The sequence below is a fragment of the Rhinopithecus bieti genome, unplaced genomic scaffold, assembly GCF_001698545.2.
Source record: "Rhinopithecus bieti isolate Rb0 unplaced genomic scaffold, ASM169854v2 scaffold_21419, whole genome shotgun sequence".
Lineage (NCBI taxonomy): Eukaryota > Metazoa > Chordata > Mammalia > Primates > Cercopithecidae > Rhinopithecus > Rhinopithecus bieti.
In genome coordinates, this window is record NW_016810280.1 from 408,141 (window position 1) to 432,421 (window position 24,281).

Sequence of the window (24,281 nt, forward strand, 5' to 3'; positions counted from 1 at the left end):
CTATGCTCTACCAGGCACTGTTCTGGGCATTTGATTTAGGTTAATAAATAAAACAAACTAACATTTTTGCTTTCGTGGACATCTTATTTAGTGAGAGCAGACAGATAATAACCAGTAAGCATAATAAATAAAGTATATGGACTCTAAGAAGATGATAAGTCCGTGGAATAAATAGAGCAGGGTAAGTGGATTCAGGAGTGCTGAATTGGAACTGGGTGATGGAGGTGGATTGCTTTTTTTCTTTTCTTTTTTTTTTTTGAGATGGAGTCTCACTCTGTCTCCCAGGCTGGAGTACAGTGGCGCGATCTTGGCTCACTGCAACCTCTGCCTGCTGGTTCAAGCAGTTCTTCTGCCTCAGCCTCCCAAGTAGCTGGGACTACAGACATGTGCCACCATGCCCAGCTAATTTTTTGTATTTTTAGTACAGACAGGGTTTCACCATGCTGGCCAGGCCGATCTTGAACTTCTGACCTAATGATCTGCCCACCTTGGCCTCCCAAAGTGCTGGGATTACAGGTGTGAACCACCACGCCCGACCAGATTGCATTATTAAGTAGGATGGTCAGAATAGGCCTAATGGAGAAGATTGCATTGGAGTTAACCATGCAGATATCTGAGAGAGTACCAAGCAAATGGAGCAATCTGTGCAAAGGCCCCAAGGTAGAAACACGTCTGCGATATCCAAGGAACAACAAAGAGATTAATATGATTCCATTTTGAGGAAGATATGGTTTCAGGCATGATGGAGCTACAGTCCATTGGCTCCTACTCCTGACTCATGGCTGTTTGCTCTCTCCAAGGAACACGTAGGTTAGGAAACTGTATTACAGCCATGAGTTTAAACACTGGTGGAACCAGAGGTGGTGATTCACTGAATTAGAATTCCCCTAACCAGCTGCACTATAAAAATCCCTTAAGAACATGTGTGCTGACTTGATCAGAGGCACAAAGGAAAAGAATCTCAAAGTGAAAGGACCAGTTGGGATGCCTACCAAGACTTTGAGAATCACTACAAGAAAAACGGCTGTGGTAAAGGTTCTAAGACATGGAATCACTCCCAGAAGAGCATGCGCAAACAGTTTATTGACTTGCACAGTCCTTCTGAGATTGTTAAATAGATTTCTTTGATCAGTATTGAGCCAAGAGTTGAGGTTGAAGTCACCATTGCAGATGCTTAGATCAGCTATTTTAATAAATTATCAGTTGTTTTTTTCTTAAGAGGTCAGTATGGTTCAGAGTGTTTAAGGGAGAGAGCAGTAGTTAAGATCAGAGAGGAAATGGACATGGGGAGAGTGAGGCAGATCTTGTTACTAAACCCTATGAGATATGTACCATTATAATCTGCACTTTACAGATGAGGAAACTGAGATACAGACAAGTCAAGTAACCTGCCACATCTACTGTAAAATCAAGAGCCAGCTGTAACAACAAACAGTTTCATCCAATTATGTACTGAAGGTTTCAAAATGATTTAATTGTTAATTCCTTTATGGCTTTCTATAAAATATTAGGTAAAAGATCAGTTCTGGAGTAGATGATTTCATTTAACAATGGCTCTATGATTTTCTTTCTCTGTAAACCACCATGACCATTTATAGGGCTTGTTGTAGTTTCATCAAAGTTTCTTCAATTGCGTATGACTTCTTTTTGTTGGAAGTACAATAAGCATCCCTTAATACAAGGCTTTTGTATTAGAACCAACTTAAATTTTGGTTTAGTTCTTCTAGCCTTTTCATATTGAGCCTTCTTAGAAACAGAGATACAGTCGTAATCATAATGATGTAATATGTTTTCTTTAGTTCTTACATACAGAAAGCCATTCTAGATCATAATATAGTGATAATGTCATTTATATATTACCTATGGACATGCTACTGATAATTGAAATGAATCAGTGTAATGATAGTTACAGATTATCTGGCCCATGTATGTATTACCCATGCTTGAAGTGAATCAATACCTTAATAATATAATTTGATATAGAAAAACAATTTAATAAAGACAATTCTTTAAACAATAGAAAGTGTAAGGAAAAAAAATGTTTATGCCTACCTAGTTCAGTGATCCCCTAACTCATCCATAAAACACTCTTCACTTTACTCCCAGGTTAAATGACTAGAGGGATTTGAAAGTCAGTGGATCATTACATGAAAAGATATTTAATAGTTCACTTTTACACATGTTAGATTGCTAGTTAGCTATTATTTTTCTAAAGTAAATTTAGTATATTGGGATTCTGCTTTTATCTACTTCATTATATTAAGTAGAATTGATCCAAACTGTTGATTTTTATGACCTGTGAGCTTTTCAGCATTGACTTCGTAGAGATGATCATTTAAGGAACAGTACTTTGCTAGATTTATGGTTGTTTACATAATATTTTGTTAATCTGACAGTTAATAAAAAATGAGAAGTTATTTTAGTGGTGTTTCTTAGTAGTCTTCTCACAGAAGCAGTGAATGCATAAATCATAATTATGTGGGGTTGATGATTTTAATTGTTTGGTACTAACATGCTTTTGTCAAGTGGGGGCATCATTGATCTTTCTTAAGTAAGCAGTGTAGTAAGAATGCTTTGCTTTTTAAACTTAAATGATATTAGGAGTAAATACTTGTTCTCTTTTCATTTAGCTTTAGAGGACCTCTATTTAATATGTAAGTTTTCTTATAATAGCTAGCACTTTTAATTAATAGCAAGATTTAAAGTCCAGAAACATTTAACAGTTTTCTTTGTAGTTTCCAATTGTACTAGCCTATAAGGTTACCATCACAAAATGCAGTTGTTATTCAGTAAAAGAAAATGACATGGTTTTAATAATAATAAAAGTTTAGAATAAAATTGTTATTATAGAGTCTTAGGTTTGTTGTTATTATTGATGTTTTAAGTATATGAACAAGGGTAAAAGTATATACTTATGATTTAAAACACACACACCACTAAGTCACCTAGTATTCAAAAGTAGCTCTCAGTGATAATTAGAAAATATTTTGAGCATATCCAAAATACATACTGTTGTGTGCTGTTGCCACCAACACCTGTTGCTAATAACTCTAAAACTGTTTTGCCATCATTAAATTTATATAAGAAGCATGTTTGAATATGGTTATCATTGTGCTGTTTACTTAAAATGCATATATGAGTAGTGTATTTTTAAAACTAATGATAATTTTAATCTCTCCACTACTAGAAATTTGTGTTACATTTGGACCTTGAAATACATTATTTTAACCTAGTCAAAAGGAACCATATTTGTACATGATTGCATTTGGGGGAAATTTTGAGGGCGTGCAAGTTACATAGGTATTTAGCCTTAAGTATTTCAAAACTTTAACATGATGTTTCTCCATCAGTAAAGCTCCTGGCCTGTTCTTATGTATAAGTTTAAAATCTTGCATATCTACATCTTTGTCAGGCAAATGCCAAGGGCTAAAACTGGAGATAATTTAAGATTTATGTCTCCCTCTTGGAGGTTGCAGTTGTCGTGAATTTACAGTTGTGAAGGATCTAAACTGACATCAAAGTGTTCAAATGATCTGATTAGGTCAATTAATGTTAATTTTCATCTTCCATTAAATTCTTTTAATGTTTTCCTCTTTTCATTTTTTTTTAGCCAAGCCCTATACCAAGTCCTGTTTTGGGGCGAAAGCCAAATGCTAGTCAGTCTTTGCTTGTATGGTGTAAAGAAGTTACAAAGAACTATCGAGGAGTAAAATCACCAATTTTACTACATCGTGGAGAAATGGTTTATCTTTTGTGCAATATTACACCACTTTAGACCAGATTTAATGTAAGTAGAAACATTTTCCATTCCCTATGAATATTTTGTACATAATAGACATTTTTTAAAAGAACATAAAATAATTTCTTAGCACATGTCCTGAAATAATTTGTATTTGTTTTATTACCCCCACCTCTTGCTTTCGAGAGATGTATGTCAGAAAGCTTTTCCTTTTCATACCTAAAACAATCTTTTCTCTTTTTAAAGAAAATGGTGGCTGGACGTGGTGGCTCACACCTGTAATCTCAGCACTTTGGGAGGCCAAGGCGGGGGGAATCACCTGAGGTCAGGAGTTCGAGACCAGCCTGACTGACAGGGAGAAACCCTGTCTCTACTAAAAATACAAAATTAGCCAGGCGTGGTGGTGCATGCCTGTAATCCCAGCTATTCGGGAGGCTGAGGCAGGAGAATCTCTTGAACCTGGGAGGCGGAGGTTTCGGTGAGCCAAGATTGTGCCATTGCACTCCAGCCTGGGCAACAAGAGCAAAACTCTGTCTCAAAAAAAAAAAAAGAAAGAAAGAAAGAAAATGGTTTTTCTCCTTAATCTCAAAGAACTGACTTCAAATTATTATGAAAACTGTGTTAGTGTTAAAATGAGATGAGACAAATAAGCCTGTAATTTTTACATTGACAACAAGGGATTACCTCATGGTAAATTTGGTTGTCAAGGCTAGTCTTTGGTCCCCTGCCTTAACCTCTCTTTTAGATGGAAAGCTTCAGGCAGTGAAACGTGTAATCACTGTTTTTATTCATTTATTTATTTATTTCCTTAATTTTCCACACTATTAGTTTTGTTGATTGAATTGCTGTGAAATTGCTAGTTACTCTTTAGTATTATTGAATGTCAAATTTTTAGATTCAGTTTGTTTTAAAAACAACTGTTTTTATGAAATACTGTATGTACCCACTGTGCTTTTTTCTCCCTCAGTGACTACAAGTCTCTGAATCCTCAAGATATTAAAGAGAACAACAAAAAGGTAAGAATTGATGCGCAAGAAAAATACGTAGTTTCCATTTTGGCTTCTCTGCAGGTCTTTATTAATTTGGAGAAAGTGAGGCAGTTTTATGAGGTCATAACTACAACTCACAGAGTGTTGTCTGCTTACTGCAGTACATTAGGATACATGGTTTACTCTGGTTTATCGTGAACTTTTAAGGACTATAAGTGCCAGGTTGGCATCATATTATAATATGCAAATTATCTTTTTAACTGTTGAATATTTGTTAAAGCATAGTGCTTTTATTCTAAGATTTGGCTTTTTAAAAATGCACCCAAAACTGTTGTGCCATAGCTGTTATGTAAGTTTAGAAAAATATGTTGGTTGGGGATGAGAAGAAGAGCCTAATGGGTAAGCAAGAGAGAATACTTAGGTTCTGAGAAGCAAAAAGATATAAACCTTGGTTCTTTTCATTTTCTGGTAAACCATATACAATTATGCGCTGCATAACAACGTTTTGGTCAAAAACAGACCACATAGATGGTGATGTACCGTAAGATTATAATACTTTATTTTTACTGTACCTTTTCTATGTTCAGATGAACAAATACTTATCATTGTGTTACAGTTACCTACACTATTCAGTATAGGAATATGCTGTGCAGTTTTGTAGCTTAGGAGCAATAAGCTATACTGCATAGCCTAGGTATGTAGTAGGCTGTACCATCTAGGTTTGTGTAAGTACCCACTGTGCTGTTTGCACAACAAAATCGCCTGACAGTGCATTTCTCAGCACATATCCCCATTGTTAAGCAACACATGACTGTATTTTCCCACATAATTAATCAATGTATTGAGATCAGAGCTTCCCAACTGGTATGGGGCAAGGGGATATGGATCCTTTCAGCCTTCAGGGCAATCTATGTAAGGCTAAGTTGCTGGAGCCCTGGACCAGCTAACTGTGGCCACAGGCTGACTTATCTCTTTACCCCAGCACACAGTATGTGTGTTCTGTGTGCAAGGAGGGAAGCACCTAACTCAGCACACAGTAGGCACTGAATGTTTTTTCTACTGAATTGAATTCGTCAACTGAAAAATTAATGAAATTTATTATTGTCTTAGAACGGGAGTTCTTAACCTGTGATCTGTGGGTAGAAATCAGGGTGTTCTTTCTTGTACATGGTTGAGGGAAAAAATATATTTTACTTTCATAATTCCTCAACTGAAATTTAGCATTTCCTTTAACTATGAATTTAGGCAATAAACCACCATAGTGTTAGCCATGGCTGAAACTTTGTCACCTTTAGAAATCACAGATATTTTTGATATTTTCATGTCATACTATAGTTGTTGCTACAGATATCTGCAAATACCTTTTAAGCTTATAACTTCTTCAAATTAATTAGTGCAGTTATAAAAAGCACATATATTACTACTTCCCAAATTCATTTTAAGTAATACTTTCATAGGTGTATTTTTCAGTATAATTGGTTTCTTTTGTGATTCTATATGTTTTATCCATGTAAAAACATTATTCTGAGAAGGGACCCATTGCCAAAAGGGTTCATGAGACAAAGTGGTTAATAGCCTCTGGTCTAAAGTTTTTAACATACTTTAAATTAAATAATTAAAATGACTGGTGATACAAAGTCTTAGAACCTTGATAGAAGTTCAATTAACAAGTCTTTAAATCAAAACAATTTTTCACTTGTATTGCTCTCTGAAACCAAGAATGTGCATTGCCATCAAAAAGGTTTTGTTTCTTCAGCCTGGGGAATGTAGCAAGACCCCATCTCTACAAAAAATGAAAATGTTAGCTCAGCATGGTGGCATGCACCTGTAGTCCCAGCTACTTGGGAGAATGAGGTGGGAGAATCGCTGGAGCCCAGGAGCCCAAGGCTGCAGTGAGCTAGGATCATGCCACTGCTCTCTAGCCTGGTTGACAGAGCAAGACCCTGTGTCCAAAAACAAACAAACAATCAAAAATGCTTGTTTTTTCGCAAATGCATAATGCTGGCCGTAGAGCAATAAAAACCTGGCAGTTTCTATTGAAATATGCCACCAAAAAAAGATAATCTTTAAAAATCAGTATAGTTTTCTTACAGAAATCACCCTTCGGATGGGCATGTTACAAAGTAAATTGTTCTCATGAATTATTTCTTGTATAATTTTGGAGAGCCTGTGTCTATTAAAGTGAAATGCTTCTTTTTCATTAATTACAATTAAATTATATCTTTGGGTATGGCAGTGCTTTACCTCCATTTTCTTACATTTGAACAAAATGCTAAGCCATTTAAATACAGACATGAGCATTATAAAATAAACCATTTTTTAAAGTGGATGTTTCAACTTACTGTTCAAAATTTTGAAAAGAAAATATTGTTGATTTTACCTCGTTATAAATGTGTGAAGAATATGGGGAATCTCATTAAGGCTTAAGTCACACTTCTTTACATTAGCTTTTCATTAACTTAGTAATGGTAAGCATACTTTGGATTTACATATTACTCCATACAGAAGACCATCCCATTAAAAATTTTTTTTCAGTTAGATCTTCCAGTACAGACAATCATGGCTTTTGAAAGGCTTTATCTTTGATGATTCTATTCATTGTATTATTCAATAAATAATTGTTTTTACATAGTCTTTCCTTTCATCATTTGCTGCTTCTTACCTGATAGCTACATTGAGTACTTCTGGCTTCACACAGTTCTTCCCAATAACCCCATGTGCCCCTGAATGAACTTAAAGCACCATAGGAAAACAATGCCTGTGTCTTAAATTTTATACAGATGCATAACATAATTGGCAGTAACTCCTCCTTACCAATTTAATAACATGTAGGAATGAATAAGATAATTTTCTTAGAAAGACCTCTTTTTTCACCACACACAAACAGGTAAAAAAACAGTAGGTAGTTGACCAGGGCAGAAGAGATTAACCTTTGGGAAAAGTCCTTTATAAAGCGTAAACCTTGCTTACAAGAAGCCTAGTTTGTTTTTAATTTTTTTTTTTTTAGTGTAATTAGTGTATATAAAATGAATTGCTACATGAAGCAAAACACCAGCAGGAGTTTCCCCACAAGGAAGCTAATCATTTTCCCGGGTCTGTAAAAAGTGCTGAATAAAAAAAGGCATTTTCCTGTGACATCTGATCTTAACCAATATGTCAGTGTTTTTAGATAATTTGGGAATGTTTAGAATACTGCCTGTGGTGCTTTCCCTGATGGCCTGCTATTGATGCCTGTCAGTCAAGTTGTCAAGACACATGAAAAGGAAAATGACTTCAATTTTCCTAAAACATGTAAAATAACAAACAAGCCTATACATGCACACCAACTGAGTCATTCTCTCTAGTAAATATTTTGAGGTACCTATATTATGAAGCCTAGTGCTGTGAAAATTGAAGAGGTTTTAATATCACAATTTATTTTTCATTTTCTTTCTTACTTGTTCCTTAATGTTTGTTAAACTACAAGAATATGAGACAAAGATTAAATTCAAACGTAGAAATGTACTTTAACAAGTAAGTGCAGAAGACTGATTCCTTCTGAATTGTTACATAATTTCCTAACATGTCTTTTAAGAAAAAATTTGAATTATGATCCTAGGTTCCTAAAAAGAGTAAACATTTTACATCTCAGAGCAAGAATATATCTAGAGGGTTCTTTCTTTCTCTGAGAGTATATCTAAACCTTTAGCCATACTTTTAATGCTTCCTAGCAACACAATGCTATTTTCAAGGGTTAGTTCAGGATAGTAATAATTAATTGTAAATTGAGAAACAGCTTTGATTATTCAAAACTAGAAAAACCTGATGTGCCATAGTCATTTAAAGGCTAACAAAAATAATACAATGCAGCCTTACATTCTCAACTAGGTTGTAGTACTCAGAACATTTCATTCTTTCCAAAACGAATGAATTAAAATGAAGTCACTCTTTTCATTATGAAAATCAGTCTTAATTGAGCATTTAAAAAATGTTTCTGTTTCTACACTTAAATTGCATTTATTTGTATTTTATATCAGGTAATCTAGTAGTTAGTTCTTTTGACTTACCTAGCTGTGCTTTTCTTCACAAACACTGCAATTACATGACCGTGGAAAAGAGAGGTTGATAGAAATGATAAAGCTCAATATGGATTAGTCTAATGTTTCTTTATACGTTAGTTCCTTATCTTAAAACTCCATTCTCAGAGTTTTAAAAAATTTAACTCTCATTTTTGCTTATTTCCTTTATTGGAAAAAATATTTTAATTCTTATTTATTACACTTTTTTCTCTTGCCTCTCCCCCCACTTTTACACATGTCTGACTTTTGGAAATTTGTTATTTTCATGTGACATAATGTCGATAACATGTACCCTCCGATAACAACAACAACAACAATTAAAATGTGGTCTTTTAAAAATGTATGAATTATGTGAACTGTTCAACATATCTTTTGTTTTTCCTTCCTTTGAAGGCATACGATGGATTTGCCAGCATAGGAATTTCCCGATTATTGGAACCTTCTGATATGGTATTATTAGCAATTCCTGATAAACTGACTGTTATGACTTACCTCTATCAAATAAGGGCACATTTCAGTGGCCAAGAGCTAAATGTCGTTCAGATAGAGGAAAACAGCAGTAAAAGCACATATAAAGTTGGAAACTACGAAACAGATACAAACAGTTCTGTTGATCAAGAAAAATTCTACGCAGAGCTTAGTGATCTGAAGCGGGAGCCTGAACTACAACAGCCCATCAGCGGAGCAGTAGACTTCTTATCACAGGATGACTCTGTATTCGTTAATGATAGCGGGGTTGGAGAGTCAGAAAGTGAGCATCAAACTCCTGATGATCACCTTAGTCCAAGCACAGCCTCTCCTTACTGTCGCAGGACTAAAAGTGACACAGAACCCCAGAAGTCTCAGCAGAGCTCTGGAAGGACTTCAGGATCTGATGACCCTGGAATATGTTCCAATACAGATTCAACCCAAGCACAGGTTTTGTTAGGCAAAAAGAGACTATTGAAAGCTGAGACTTTAGAATTGAGTGACTTATATGTTAGTGATAAGAAGAAGGATATGTCTCCACCCTTTATTTGTGAGGAGACAGATGAACAAAAGCTTCAAACTCTAGACATCAGTAGTAACTTGGAGAAAGAAAAATTAGAGAATTCCAGATCCTTAGAATGCAGATCAGATCCAGAATCGCCTATCAAAAAAACGAGTTTATCTCCTACTTCTAAACTTGGATACTCATATAGTAGAGATCTAGACCTTGCAAAGAAAAAACATGCTTCCCTGAGGCAGACGGAGTCTGATCCAGATGCTGATAGAACCACTTTAAATCATGCAGATCATTCATCAAAAATAGTCCAGGTAAGTGAATTAGAATGCTGAATACTATATTTAGTAATTAGTTATTCTCTGTTTTTGTTTCTTTTTGCATTCATAGATGTTACAAATGATTAAAGGTGAAGTGTAATGTCTATTGTAAAAATTCCTGAGGCATCCAGTAGTGTGCGCCAAAGTCCCCACTATTTGGGAGGCTGAGGAAAGAGGTTTGCTTTGGCCTAGGAGTTTGAAACCAGCCTGGATAACATAGCGAGTCCCTGTCTCAAGAAAAGAAAAGCCTGAAATATACCTGCTTTATATTTAAGATTTATGATATAATATTTTAAGCCTACAAATCCCAATTTCAACATTGAAGGATATTGTGTAATAAGGCTATGAAAAAAAAATTGAAGGATAAAGAATGTCAACTTTTCAAATAAAATATTACTTATAAAACAATATTCTACTATAAAATAAGTCAAAGTTGTTTCAATATTCCATTTAATAAGAACATCATTATAAAAATATATAATGCCAAATTAAATATTTCCCATTTAAAGCGTTTTCCTTAGGTATTTTAATTGGTTTATTTAGTCCCATCATTATTTGTGGTTAAATATCCCAGCAGCATCCAAATTTCTCCTCATGAAGGGAATATTGTACAGTTTTAACCTTTCTCTTACTGATGATATTAATAGTTTACTGTTTTTACTTGTATCTCTGGTACAGTCAGTTATAAGATATACTATTATTTTATGTACCACAACAAAAAAGAACAACATTGTCAATAAAATTATGATACCTGGTTTTCCTATCACTCAGAATTTTTATATCTATTGAAAGAGCTCTTTTAGACTTATTCAGGCATAATTTGATCATATTAACACTCTTATGTATACATAAGGAGGAAATTTTAGGCAAAATAAATTGATTAAGGTATTCCTAAAAGTTTTCACATTTAGAATCCAACTCTTCTGAATCACTTTTGATTTAGAGTTGTTGGTATTCCTTTTTTTTTTTTTCTGCACAGTTATCGTCTGTGCCATCAAAAGCATTGTTACAGTACATGGTTCTCAAAGCCAGATTTGGGGGCTTCTGAAGTTCTGCAAGTCCCTCTCTGAGAACACCCAAAGTTAAAGCTATTTTCATAATACTAGGGCATTGTTTGCCTTCATCACACTCATTCTCTCACAAGAGTATAATGGCATTTTCTGAAAGTTACATGATTTGTGATATCTCAACAGATTGAATATAAAAGTAGATATAGGAATTCAGCTGCTTTCTTTTATATTGAGATTTGTAAAATATGTAAAATAATGCCATCCTTCTCAATTTTGTTTTAAAGTAATTATTTTCTATTATGTGTTAACATCTAATGAGTTAATTGTGGCTACTTCTAAATGAAAAAAATAAGTATTTTAAATTGTATCAGTTTTAATATCAAAATGACAAATGTCAATGGATATAATCTATATAAGCAAGAGTTTTTTGGGATCCTCAATAATTTTTAAGAATATATGGGGATTTTGAGACCAAAAAATTGGAGAACTTCTGATTTTTTTTTTTTTTTGAAACAGAGTTTTGCTCTTGTTGCCCAGGCTGGAGTGCAATGGCACCATCTTGGCTCACCGCAACCTCTGCCTCCCAGGTTCAAGCAATTCTCCTGCCTCAGCCTCCCGAGAAGCTGGGATTACAGGCATGCGCCACCACACCTGGCAACTTTTGTATTTTTAGTAGAGACGGGGTTTCTCCATGTTGGTCAGGCTGGTCTCGAACTCCTGACCTCAGGTGATCCACCCACCTCGGCCTCCCAAAGTGCTGAGATTACAGGTGTGAGCCACCATGTCCGGCCTGAACCTCTGAATTTATAGCATTTCTCCACAACTGTCTCTGGGATTTTCTTCCAGGTCAGTATACTCATTGATAATAGCACTGTCTTGGCTTTACCAGAAAGTCTCAACAGAAGATTTTTAGACAGTAATCTGGAGTTATGTTTCTTTCTCACATAGTCCTCAAGTGGTGTTGACTGAAACATCAAGGAATTGTCATCATGCCAACAGAAATATCAAACAATATATATATAGATAGACAACCATGTCTTGACTGCCACCTGAATGACAGAGAGTGTAAGATTCTGCCATTTATAAGGTTTCAGAGGTGTCAAGAAAGAATTTACATATTAGGATTAAAGAAGTGTAATAGCTGTCAAAGCAAGCCCCTGTTCTCCTAATCATAAACCTCAAATCAAAAGTCCTAAGTAGCTAAATCTCCCTGAAAGCTTTCAGGACAGCATAATGTCCACACATAGTAGATAATCAATAAACATCTAGTGATTGACAATTGCAAGAACTTGATGACCCTAACTTGTAATATTCAATACAGATTTTTATTTTGTTTTTTTTTTTTGCGGAGTAATGGAGTCTCACCCTGTCACCCAGGCTAGAGTGCAGTGGTGTGATCTTACCTCACTACAACCTTCGCCTCCTGGGTTCAAGTGATTCTCCTGCCTCAGCCTCCCCAGTAGCTGAGACTACAGGTGTGTACCACCACGCCCAGTTAATTTTTGTATTTTTAGTAGAGATGGGGTTTCACCACGTTGGCCAGGTTGGTCTCGAACTCCTGACCTCGGGTAATCCTCCTGCTTCACTCTCCCAAAGTGCTGGGATTACAGACGTGAGCCACCACACCTGGCCAGATTTTCTTAAAACCAGATTTTAAGGCAAATATGTTTAGTTAAAACTAGAAATTGATTGATATTTAAAATGTTAAAATACCCTGGACTGGGAATCAGTAAGCCTGGATTCTCATTTTGGCTCTCCCAATAAATTAGTAGTGTGACATGTTAACTAGCTATTTAGCCTCTCAATCTTATTTTCCATGTATGTTAAATGAAGTAATCTTTAAGAACCCCTTTAGCTGTGAAACTATCATTCTGTGATTCTATTCAGATGATTAAAGTGTACTGGATGATAGAAGCAATGTCTATTCATAGCTCCATATATGTTTTCTCTTTGGCCATTGACTTATTCAGAATTTTGCTTAGGGTAAGTTTAAAGGTTTTTATTGACACTGGATTGGCAAAAGTAATGTCTAACAATAAACACTGTAATATAGGTGCTGACATTTGGTAGGCTTTTAAAATTGTATATAGCAACTGAATTTTGGACAATTAAAAATCTGTTTCTCTTTTGTACACAGTATTTCAATTCTCAGATACACATCTTTTTACATTTTAACTTCTCAATCAATATATTATTTATAATAGATAGTATATTAGAGTTTAATTGACAACGTTTGTTCTTAGTAGTTCATAAAATAATAGTAATTCATACAATTAAAACCATTGGATTAGAGGAAATTTAGTAACTTTAATATGACTTTGTATACTTAACAAAGTCATAATGTTGTCCATTTGGGTGCCTAATACATGTGATGACAGTTATCTATCTTACACATATCTCTTAAACTTTACAACCCATAAGGTAAGTAGTCAAATTCTCTATTATATGTGGGAAATCTAGGATTTGCAGAGTTACTTAAGGTTATATGATAAATGTTAAAGTTTGAATTCAAAAGCAACCTTGTCTTCAAAGTCTGTGCTTCTCCACTTGATGCATATAACATCTTTACTTATCGTAATAGCATTAAAAAATAATTGTAGCCCAAATATAATGTGGTCAGCATTACTGAAGGGCAATTTAACAATGTGCATCAAATTCCTTAAAAATCTTTATCTCATTAGATCCTACTTTCAGGAATTTTTCATAAGGAAATAATTAGAATTGTATAATATGGCCGGGCGCCGTGGCTCATGCCTGTAATCCCAGCACTTTGTTAGGCCGAGGCAGGCGGATCACCTGAGGTCAGTTCGAGACCAGCCTGACTACATGGAGAAACCCCGTCTCTACTGAAAATACAAAAGTAGCCAGGGTGGTGGCACATGCCTGTAATCCCAGCTACTTGGGAGGCTGAGGCAGGAGAATTGCTTGAACCCGGGAGGCGGAGGTTGCGTTGAGCCGAGCTGGCGCCATTGTACTCCGGCCTGGGCAACAAGAGCGAAACTCCATCTCAGAAAAAAAAAAAAAGAATTGTATAATAAAAATGTACCTCTAAAGATATTCATAAAAGCATTATTTATGACAGTAAAAGATTGTATGCAACCTAAATGTTCAGCAAAATAAGACAAGTTAACTAACGTATGATGCATCTATACAATGTAATGTTAGATAGCCAATTAAAAATCATGTTTTAGGCTGGGCATGGTGGCTTACCTGTAATCCCAGTACTTTGGGAGGTTGAAGTGAGAGGATTGCTTGAGCCTGAGAGGTCAAGACTGCAGTAAGCCGTGATTGTGCCATTGGACTCCAGCCTGGGTGACAGAGCGAGACCCTGTCTCAAAAAAGTAAAATAATAAAATAATTTTAAAATTATGTTTAAAAAAAATTTAACACCATAAGAAAATGCTCAAAATACAATAAGTGAAGAAAAAAAAAAGCATGATTCTACAGTTATTATCTCTGGGTACCAGGACTACTACTAATTTTTATTTATCTTCTTTTAACTTGTATTTATTTTCTGAAATCTCTATAGTGAATTGCATTTCTAGCCAGGAAAATTTTTTTTTAAATTGTGTTTATGTGCTCTTAAACACAATTGGTGATTTTATAGTCTTTTGGTGATTTGATTTTGTTCTTAAGAGCAAAACATTTTTTCACTGTCTTTGTAGCTGTTTGGAATCACCAAAAGACTATAAAATCACAGAATTCAGAGCTGGTGGAATCTTAAAGATGATCTCTCATTTCAAAGATTAAGAAATCGAGGGATTAAAACAAATACTTAAACGTTTATTCAGTGCTTGCCATGCACCAGTGCTCAGTACATTATGCTATTATTTAATCTTTGCCCTATCCTTCTGAGAGTAGGTCTATTTCTATCCTTATTTTATAAACGAGGAAACTGAGGCTTAGATAAATTAACTTGCCCATAATTAAGTGGTGGAACTGATATTTGAACCCAGGTCTGTCTGACTCCACATCGTGTAATGGAATGCAGTACGTTTTTAACTGACCTGCTCAATGTTACATTGCTTATTATTAGTGGAAGAGGGATTAACAGCCTGATGTCTTGACTGAAAATTCAGTGTTCATTTAATTAATTTTGTCTGTTTTTGAGACACTGTTGATATTGTAACTAAACTTTATTGTGTCCTATTCAACATGAACTTAGACTTATCATTATCACTTATACATTTTATTTGTATCTATTAAGTTAAGAATTTTTGTTTAATCCTCTTAAAAATCTTGGGTGATGAAAATGTCCTGGAATTAGGTAGTGGTGATAGTTTATAACCTTATGAAATACTAAAAATCACTGAATTGTACACTTTAAGAAAATCTTTTCTTCTTTAAGATTATAGAAAAAAAGCTTTAAAATAGTTACAGTAAAATATAAAGACCACAAAGAAACCCAAAATGCTGAACTAATCTTTAAAAAGACGGTTTCACGTAATATGAAATAAAGTAATAGCTATACTTATTTTATTTTCCTTGACAGTGATACTTATGATTGAACCAAAACTATGCAATGAAAGGGAATTAAAAGAAATTAAGTGTCAGATAATAGTAATAGACATCTAAAGCCAGAAGTTGGTTACTTAGTAGAAAAAAAAGGAATTTGGACTATAAGGAGTATGAATATTTGTGCTTTTGGTTAATGTATTTAAGAACTGATCTCTGTTGATGGACGATATCTGTTGTTCTCCAAAATTATATTGTAAAATTACAGATTAATCCAGGAGAATACTTTTTCAATTATAATATTTTCAATTGTTTTGTTATAAGGATAGTGAGCAATGGAGAAAACTAGTTTTACTTTTTTTTAATGAAACATAATAACTTTGAATTTTCTATAAACATTCTCAAGAATTTAAAGGATTATTGCCACAGATATTTAATATTTATCAATGTTCAAATTTGGAAGACATGTTGTTATCAATTCTATAAGACTGAAAATAAAACTCTGAACTTTAAAAAATTCTTTGTCAGATTATACTGTGTTTATGAGCAAATAGAATATATAGAATATATATTAGCCTTATACCTAATGAGAATATGTTCTAATAAAGTTATAATTAAATTTAATCCAGTTTTAGACACTAAAGATGTATTTCCCTCATATCAAGATTTATATATTCATTCCATGGTTTCTAGTCAACATTAACATTCTCTATAGGTAATCTCATGAAGCTACAATCTTATTCATAATCTCTATTATTTCAGCAGATTGTCTAACCTTTCATTAGTTTATAAATGTAGATTACCAGTTCTTTTTTTGGCTTCTAATTCTGTATCTTTGCTTTTAAGCATCGAATGTTATCTAGACAAGAAGAACTTAAGGAAAGAGCAAGAGTTCTGCTTGAGCAAGCAAGAAGAGATGCAGCCCTAAAGGCGGGGAATAAGCACAATACCAACACAGCCACCCCATTCTGCAACAGGCAGCTAAGTGATGTGAGGAGCATTGGTTAAAAAAGACCATAAGTTGTTCATTGTAATCATGGGGAGGAGGGAAGTAATTTGCTTATATTTTTGCTATGTTATTTTTCTACAGACTGTACATTGTAAATACTTAGTGCACTTACTGAACTGATAAAGATAAATTCATACTTACAGGACCATTTGGTCATTATTCCCACAAAGCAGTGTTAGTGATGAGGAAAAGTAAGATCTGGGAATATAATTTCCACATATGCATGAATAATCTGTTGTTAGTTTATATTTTATAACTGTAGCTGTACTCTAAGATTGTATTTTGTCAATGGAGGTTAATTTTATTGGAAATGTTAGAATATAATAATGATGTCTATTATTTATTGAATACCTACTAAGTATTTCAGGAGCAATAATTTTTATTTTACTTAACGCCATGGAGACTGAAGCCAGTAGGCAAGGTAACCTGTACAAGGTCACAGAGTCAGTAAACCGTGAATCCAGGATTTGAACCTGAGCCTTATTGGATTCCAGAGTCAGGCCACTTTCCTATCACATACTGCCATCTTTGTATTAAACCACATTTTTGTACATATTTTTGTGTAGTGCTTCACAGATAATAATGAACGTATAATAATAGGAGCCCTTAAAATTTAGGACACAAACATCTTCATGAATCAGAAAACTGACAGTCTCACCATAGCACCATCATGTGTTAGTAGTTGTTTTTCCCAGAAAGAGCAGCCGTGTGCCATATAGCTAGGTAGCTACATGCCAGGTTGGTCACCTTGTTGCATTTGTTTCACGTTTACCCAAAGAAGTACCCTATTGCTTATGAGACTGTGCTTTGAACAGTCCCAAGATATTTTCCCACCCTTCCTCTTTCAAGTTATCTATTGTTGCATTAAAAACAACTGCAGGGCTCGGCACGGTGACTCACGCCCGTACCCAACATTTTGAGAGGCTGAGGTGGGAGGATCACTTGGGTCCAGGAGTTGGAGACCAGCCTAGGCAATAGTGACACCCCATCTCTACTTACAGAAAAACACACACACACACACACACACACACACACAGCAGAACTTACTGGCAAAAAACAACCATCTGATTAGGTTAATAGATTCTGTGAGTTAAGAATTCAGATAGGACACAGAGGTAGTGGCTTGTTTATGTTCCATGACGTCTGGGGCTGGCTTTCAGCTAATAATACCTCTGCCAGACTGTCAGTTGGAACACCTACATGTGGCCTCTCCATATGGTCTCTTTACTTCTCTAGTGTGGGCTTCCTCATAGCATGGTGGCTGACTTCCAAGAACAAGTGTCCCAGTGGAATAAGCCATAAATATGTGGCATTCTTATGATCTAGCTTTTCTTTATAACAAAATCACTCTAAGTTTATTGTAAGAAAGGAAAATTAGTGGCAAATTTCAGTTATGAACATAGATGTAAAAATCCTGTAGAAAATACTAACAAATTCAACCCAGAAGTGTTTTAAAAAGTTAACATACCATGGTCAATTTGGATTTATTCTAGGAATGCAAGATTGTTTAATTTTTCAAAACTCAAGCAATGTAATTGACAGCATTAACAGAATAAAGAAAAATCAAGCAGATATAGAAAAGGTTGGAAAATACCAACATCTATTCATGATCCATAGAGAGAGAAGAACCACATTTCTTAGCCTCTAGGGATAGAAAGGAACTTTATTACTTTGTTAATCTGCTAAAATGTATGCATAAAAAGCCTATAGCAAGCATACTTAATTGTGAAATATTGAAAGCTTTCCATTTATAGCAGATTAAAAGACAGGCAATTCCACTATCACTTCTGTTCAATATCATAATGGGGAACCTAAGACAAGAAAAAGAAATAAAAAGGTATAACATATGAAAAGCGACCAATAAAATTACCATTATTCACCAGAAATATGATTTGTACATGGAAAATTCTCCCAAAATTACAAGATTACCGGACATAAAATTAATATTTGAAAATAAATTATATTTCAATAAGATACACAAATGGCCAACAAGCACATAAGAAATATCTTTAGTATCATTAGTTATCAAGCATATGAAACTCAAAGTCACAGTGAGATACCACTATGAGAATGGCTAAAATTTAAAAGACTGACAGTAACAAGTGTGGGAGGAATCTGGAGCAACTAGAACTCTCACATTTTGCCAGTAGGAATGTGAAATGGTACAACCATCTTGAAAAACAGGCCATTGCTTATGAAGCTAAACATACACTTACATGACCCCAGCAATTCCATTTTAAGGTATATAACTAAAAAAAACTAAAAACACATGTTATTCAAAGAATTTTACACAAAATTTCAGAGCAGTTTTGTTTGTAGTACCCAGAAACAGGGCAAAATTTAAATGTCCATCACCAGACAAGTGAATAAACACATCCTGATATAGCCATACAATATAATATTACGGCAGCAATACAAAGGAACAGGACCCTGAGATGCACAGTAATGTAAATGAATCTTGGAGATATTATGCTGGGAACACAAAAGAGGACATATATAATTACATTCACGTGAAATTACAAACAAAAAGTTTTAAAATATTTACAGGAACATTAAAAATACATAGTATGCTAAGAATAAAGCTAACAAGAAATATGCAAGACCTTTAGGCAGAAAACTAAAACATTCTGAAAGATATAAAAGAATAAATAAATAGGCGTATTACGTTCATAGATTAGAAGACTCAATTTTTTTAACATTTTATTGCGGTAAGAACAGTTAACATGACAGCTACTTTTTAAAAAAAAAATTTGAGTGGATACAATGTTTTATTGCAGATCTTTATTACTTATTCATGTTGCTTAGATGAAACTTTATTCCTGTAGATTAGTAACTGCCCATTTCCCCCTCCCTCCAGTCCCTGTCTGCCACTATTTCACTGTTTGATTCCATGAATCCGACTATTTTAGATACTTTATATAAGTGGAGTCATGCAGTATTTGTCTTTCTATAACTGGCTTATTTCACTTAGCATAATGTCATAGAGGCTTATCTATGTTGTAGAATGTGACAGGACTTCCTGCTTTTTTAAAGCTGAATGGTATTCCACTGTATATATATATACCACATTATTTTTATCCATTTATCTGTCAGTAGACATTTAGGTGGTTTTCACATCTTGGCTATTGTGAACAATGCTGCAGTGAACATAGGAGTGCTAAAATCACTTCAAGATCTTGATTTCAGCTTTATCGGATAAGTACCCCAAAGTGGGATTGCTGGATATATGGTAGTTCTGTTTTCAATTTTTTGAGGTACCTTCATACTGTTTTGCCATAACAGTTGCACTATTTTATATTACCACCAACGGTGTGCAAGGATTCCACTTTCTCCACATTCTCACCAAAACTTGCCACTTTTGTTTTTTAGATGATAGCCATTCTAACAAGCATGGAGTGATATCTCGTTGTGATCTTGATTTGCATTTTCCTGATGACTAGTGACATTGAACATCTTTTCATGTACCTGTACCTGTTGTCCATTTTTATGTCTTCTTTGAAAAAATGTCTATTCAAATCCTTAGCCCACTTTTTAATCGGGTTAACAGTTTGTTTTGGGGGTGGGGGGTGGCTATTGAGTTATAGGAGTTATTATTTATTACTTAAAGGACTACTGGTTTAAAACTTCTTTAGCAGTTTCTTTATTTTATTCCTCTGTACTTTGTTTCTATACACCTAAACTAAGTCCTTCTGGTGAATACCAAAAATAATGAGAAGAGCTATTTTAATAATTGCTATTATAGGACTTAAATAGAAGCATGTAGTCATGGGACAATGTCCATGTACTCAGTACAGTTAGCTACTTGTGAGACTTTTGTATTTAGTTCTGGGCTGAGAGAAAGTGAGAATTTACAGGGTTAAAGTATTGAAAGCAAAGGTCTACTTGTAAGAAAGAAAGGTTTACAAAATGTAAAGAAGAGATAACTGGGAAATAGCTTAAGTGTTCATTCGAATATATGAAGCCTCAAAATCCATCTGGTAGCCCCACTTACCTAAGAGAATAAACTTCCCAACTACTCATCATGGCCTCGTGTCCTTGCAAATCCTGTCCCCTCCCTTTACAGCCTCATCTCTTACCTATCTCTCATTTTTTTATTCTACAGTCTAGTTATAAGTTGCTTACTGTATCTAAAATGTGCCATACTCTCACTCTTGTGTCAAGCATTTGCTGTTGTTGCCTTGAAATATCCATCTTCCCTTATTAGTTTCTACTGAAATAGCACTGAAACTGAAATAGCACTTCGATAAACACGCTCCTCATGGCTCCTTGCAGTGAAGTTAATTCTCTTTCCTATGTCTTTTTCTATTATTCTCTACCATAGCATGCATTCATCGCAATATAATTATCTAATTACGAATCTCTTTCTCTCATTCAACTGTGAACTATTTCAAAGTTCAAGGACCTTGTATCCCCAGCATTAAGTAATAGTATTTAGTAAATGTTTGTTGAATGAATAAATGAAGGGAATAGTGACAGGCTATTTTTCATATCCTCTGAGTGTCAACTAATAAAAAATGAGCTTAAACGTGAAAACTTTGCTATAAGGAGCTTCTTAGTAGGTTTGTAAACAGGAAAAATAAGTGTTTTTCTGAAGGTCTTTAAAACAGAATTGAGCAGAGGAAGTTAGTGTTCCCTTGTCTGAAGTCAGTTACAGATAAGATTACTTTTGCCACTTGGGGACTTAAGCTTATATCATTCTTTTCTTGCTATTCTCGAATTGTACATTATGATACCTTTCTTTGTTGTTATGATGTGTGTATGCCAAATCCTTACGCACCCCTGCTTTTCCCATATTCTGGGACTCTGATTAGAGTTCAGCTTTCAGTTCTGCCTTGAATCACAATACTGCAAAACATTCCCTTTCAAAATGAATGCAGCTTTAGACTGCTAGCCTGGAAAGCTGTTTCTAAGACACTGAAAACAACTCTTGGTAATCTTATTGGGTGGATCCTTACGTACAGACTCCACTTAAGTTATCCTCAGGAAAGATTTAAGCTATAATTTCCCTTAAAGGACAACTCACAAACAAAGATACCATAAACCTTTTAATTTTCTGAATTTTGGCAGGACTACCATTGCATATTTTAGTGAATACTTGGTACGACTACTTATTGCCTTTCAATTTTTTTAATGAAAGTCGTTTATATGATTCATTCATATCTTTGTGCCTTTAGAAACTCCTTTAACCTGTTTCATTTGCTCCCTGAAATTATGTCTATAGGAGACAGATTTCGTTGCTCTGGGTCTGTATTTTATGTTTCTTTTCTTCCTGTTCCTTTTGTTCTATGAAGATTTTCAAAGATTGGATTTTACTAATATAAGTTTTAGGTATGATATTTGTGTTTTTCTTTTTTTTCCACATGTACTTTAAATGATTTTTTTAAGTGCAACTCAGGAGTTTGGTAGCTTCAGCAGTCCACCCAGTATGTAATTCAAAGGAGACTTCTTGATTGTATAATATATAAACAAAGACACGAAGAAAATGTAATTTTTTTCAAGAAAATATTTCTTTTTTAATTATTTTTCTTTATTACTCTCATTTTCCCATACACTTTTCACCCAGATATGTTCAAATAGAATTTTAAAAGCTAATCTTGCCTGTAATCCCAGCACTTTGGAAGGCTGAGGCAGACAGATCACCTGAGGTCAGGAGTTTGAGACCAGCGTGACCAACATGGTGAAACCCATCTCTACTAAAAATAGAAAAATTAGTCAGGCATGGCGGCGCACCCTTATAGTCCTAGCTACTCAGGAGGCTGAGGCAGGAAAATTGCTTGAACTCGAGAGGCGAAGGTTGCAGTGAGTGGAGATTGCGCCACTGCATTCCAGCCTGGGCAACAGAGCAAGACTCTGTCTCAAAAAAATAAAAATAGGCTGGGTGCGGTGGCCCATGCCTATAATCCCAATGCTTTGGGAGGCCAAGGTGAGCAGATAACTTGAGGTCAGGAGTTCGAGACCAGCCTGGCTAACATGGCAAAACCCCATCTCTACCAAAAATACAAAAAATTACCCAGGCACGGTGGCGCACGCCTCTAGTCCCAGCTACTCAGGAGGCTGAGGCACAAGAATCGCTTGAACCCGGGAGGCAGAGGTTGCAGTGAGCCAAGATTGTTCCACTGCACTCCACCCTGGGCAACGGACTCCATCTCAAAAAAAATAATAAAATAAAATAAAAATAAAAAATAAAAGCTAATCTGTTTCAGATGCTTTTGCTAATTATTTTGCATTGGAATATAATTGCTTTTTTAAAAATGCATTTAAATAAGCCTACCATTACATTTAATAATACTGATATACTTGTATAGGTATCTGAAAGGGATGTTTGCATTTGATGTGCTTAAGTTTAGAATTCATACACTCTAAGCAAAATAAAGGATGATAGTCCTGCTACCCACAATTCTTGGAATTTTTGTTAGCATATTAGTGAAGCATTTTGAACATATCAGAAGAATGATGCTACATACGTTTAATTATAACTTTTTTAACAGAATAAAATATATTTTATAAGTAGAAAATCTAAAAAAATCTAAAAAGAGAATCATGATGAAACTTCAGTGTAATTAGTCTAATCATAATGATCAATGAATTTATAAATATGTTTGTTTTTGTTTTGTTTAAGCAGTAATTATGTATGGTTTGAAGATAGTTGTTAGGTATCTGGATGGCGTTTTAGAAAGAACTATCAGGAAGTAATTACAATGCTATTATAAAACAGACTTGAAGTTTTTCTCCTGACATTTCATCTGTTAGCATAATGGCCCACCCATTACACTCAACTGGTTTAGGAGCCTTTTCTTATATAGCAGGTAGCAGGGTCAAACTGCAAGTTAGCAGCAAGTCCTGGAAGGTTTACGGTATCCATCTTTAAAAACCTGAAGGAATGTTTGAATCCTTTAAATAAAACAGTATACATGGGAAAGGATTTTAGTTTGGTCAGCTCTTAGTTAACTGCAAAGACCAGTAACCACACAGTGACTTTTTTTTAAACTCACCTTTGGACATGAATCCAAATGGCTTAAGAGAACTAAGAGAATGCAAGTTGCTCTTTTGCAAATTAAACCTTTGACAGGTATTTTATTGCCATGAAGGGTGAGACATCAGCCACATACTTTTGATGTTGATTGGAAATTATTGATTTAAATGGCACTAGTCTGTCATGCTGATAATTGTAGCAGATTTAGATAAGATCACTAGATCTTCTCCAAGTAATAAAAGAAGCATTTGCCATTCAATTGGTAAAAAACACTAAACTTTTTTTGATAATCTGTAATAGTAACTTTTTCTGTAGTTTTCATATATATGTGTTCTAAGTATATATCATCATACAAATATGTATAAGATTATACTTACATATTTATGAATATTGGCTGTGTTAGTTAAATAGACTCTTAGGAATCAAAGCTTTAAATTAAGTTCAAGTTAAAATTTTGTGTTTTCCCTAATTACACATATTATCAGTTCTACTGTTAGGAATAAGTATGTTAACTTTACATTTGTCATTTTGTATGAAAGGACATCAATTATCACTTATTTAAAAATCTAAGACCTTTAATAACATAGAGTGAATTTTAGTTAAAAAATCTAAAACCTTTAATAACATACAGATTTTATTTAGGAGTTTTTATTCTCCTTATGAGCTGGAATGTCTATGCCCAGGGCACTGAAATGAAAATATATCCTCATTTTTTACTTCAACACAATCACCAAAAGATTTAACGT

General features: G+C 34.5%; 1 protein-coding gene across 1 annotated transcript in view; it reads left to right on the forward strand.

The window, feature by feature from the left end:
- EHBP1 (EH domain binding protein 1) overlaps positions 1 to 24,281 on the forward strand; it is a 349,810-nt gene that overhangs the window by 238,760 nt on the left and 86,769 nt on the right. Inside the window, 6 exon segments of the mRNA XM_017891714.1 lie at positions 3,611 to 3,704; positions 3,707 to 3,745; positions 3,748 to 3,787; positions 4,707 to 4,755; positions 9,180 to 10,082; positions 16,400 to 16,543. Of these exon segments, the coding sequence (XP_017747203.1) occupies positions 3,611 to 3,704; positions 3,707 to 3,745; positions 3,748 to 3,787; positions 4,707 to 4,755; positions 9,180 to 10,082; positions 16,400 to 16,543 (1,269 nt within the window).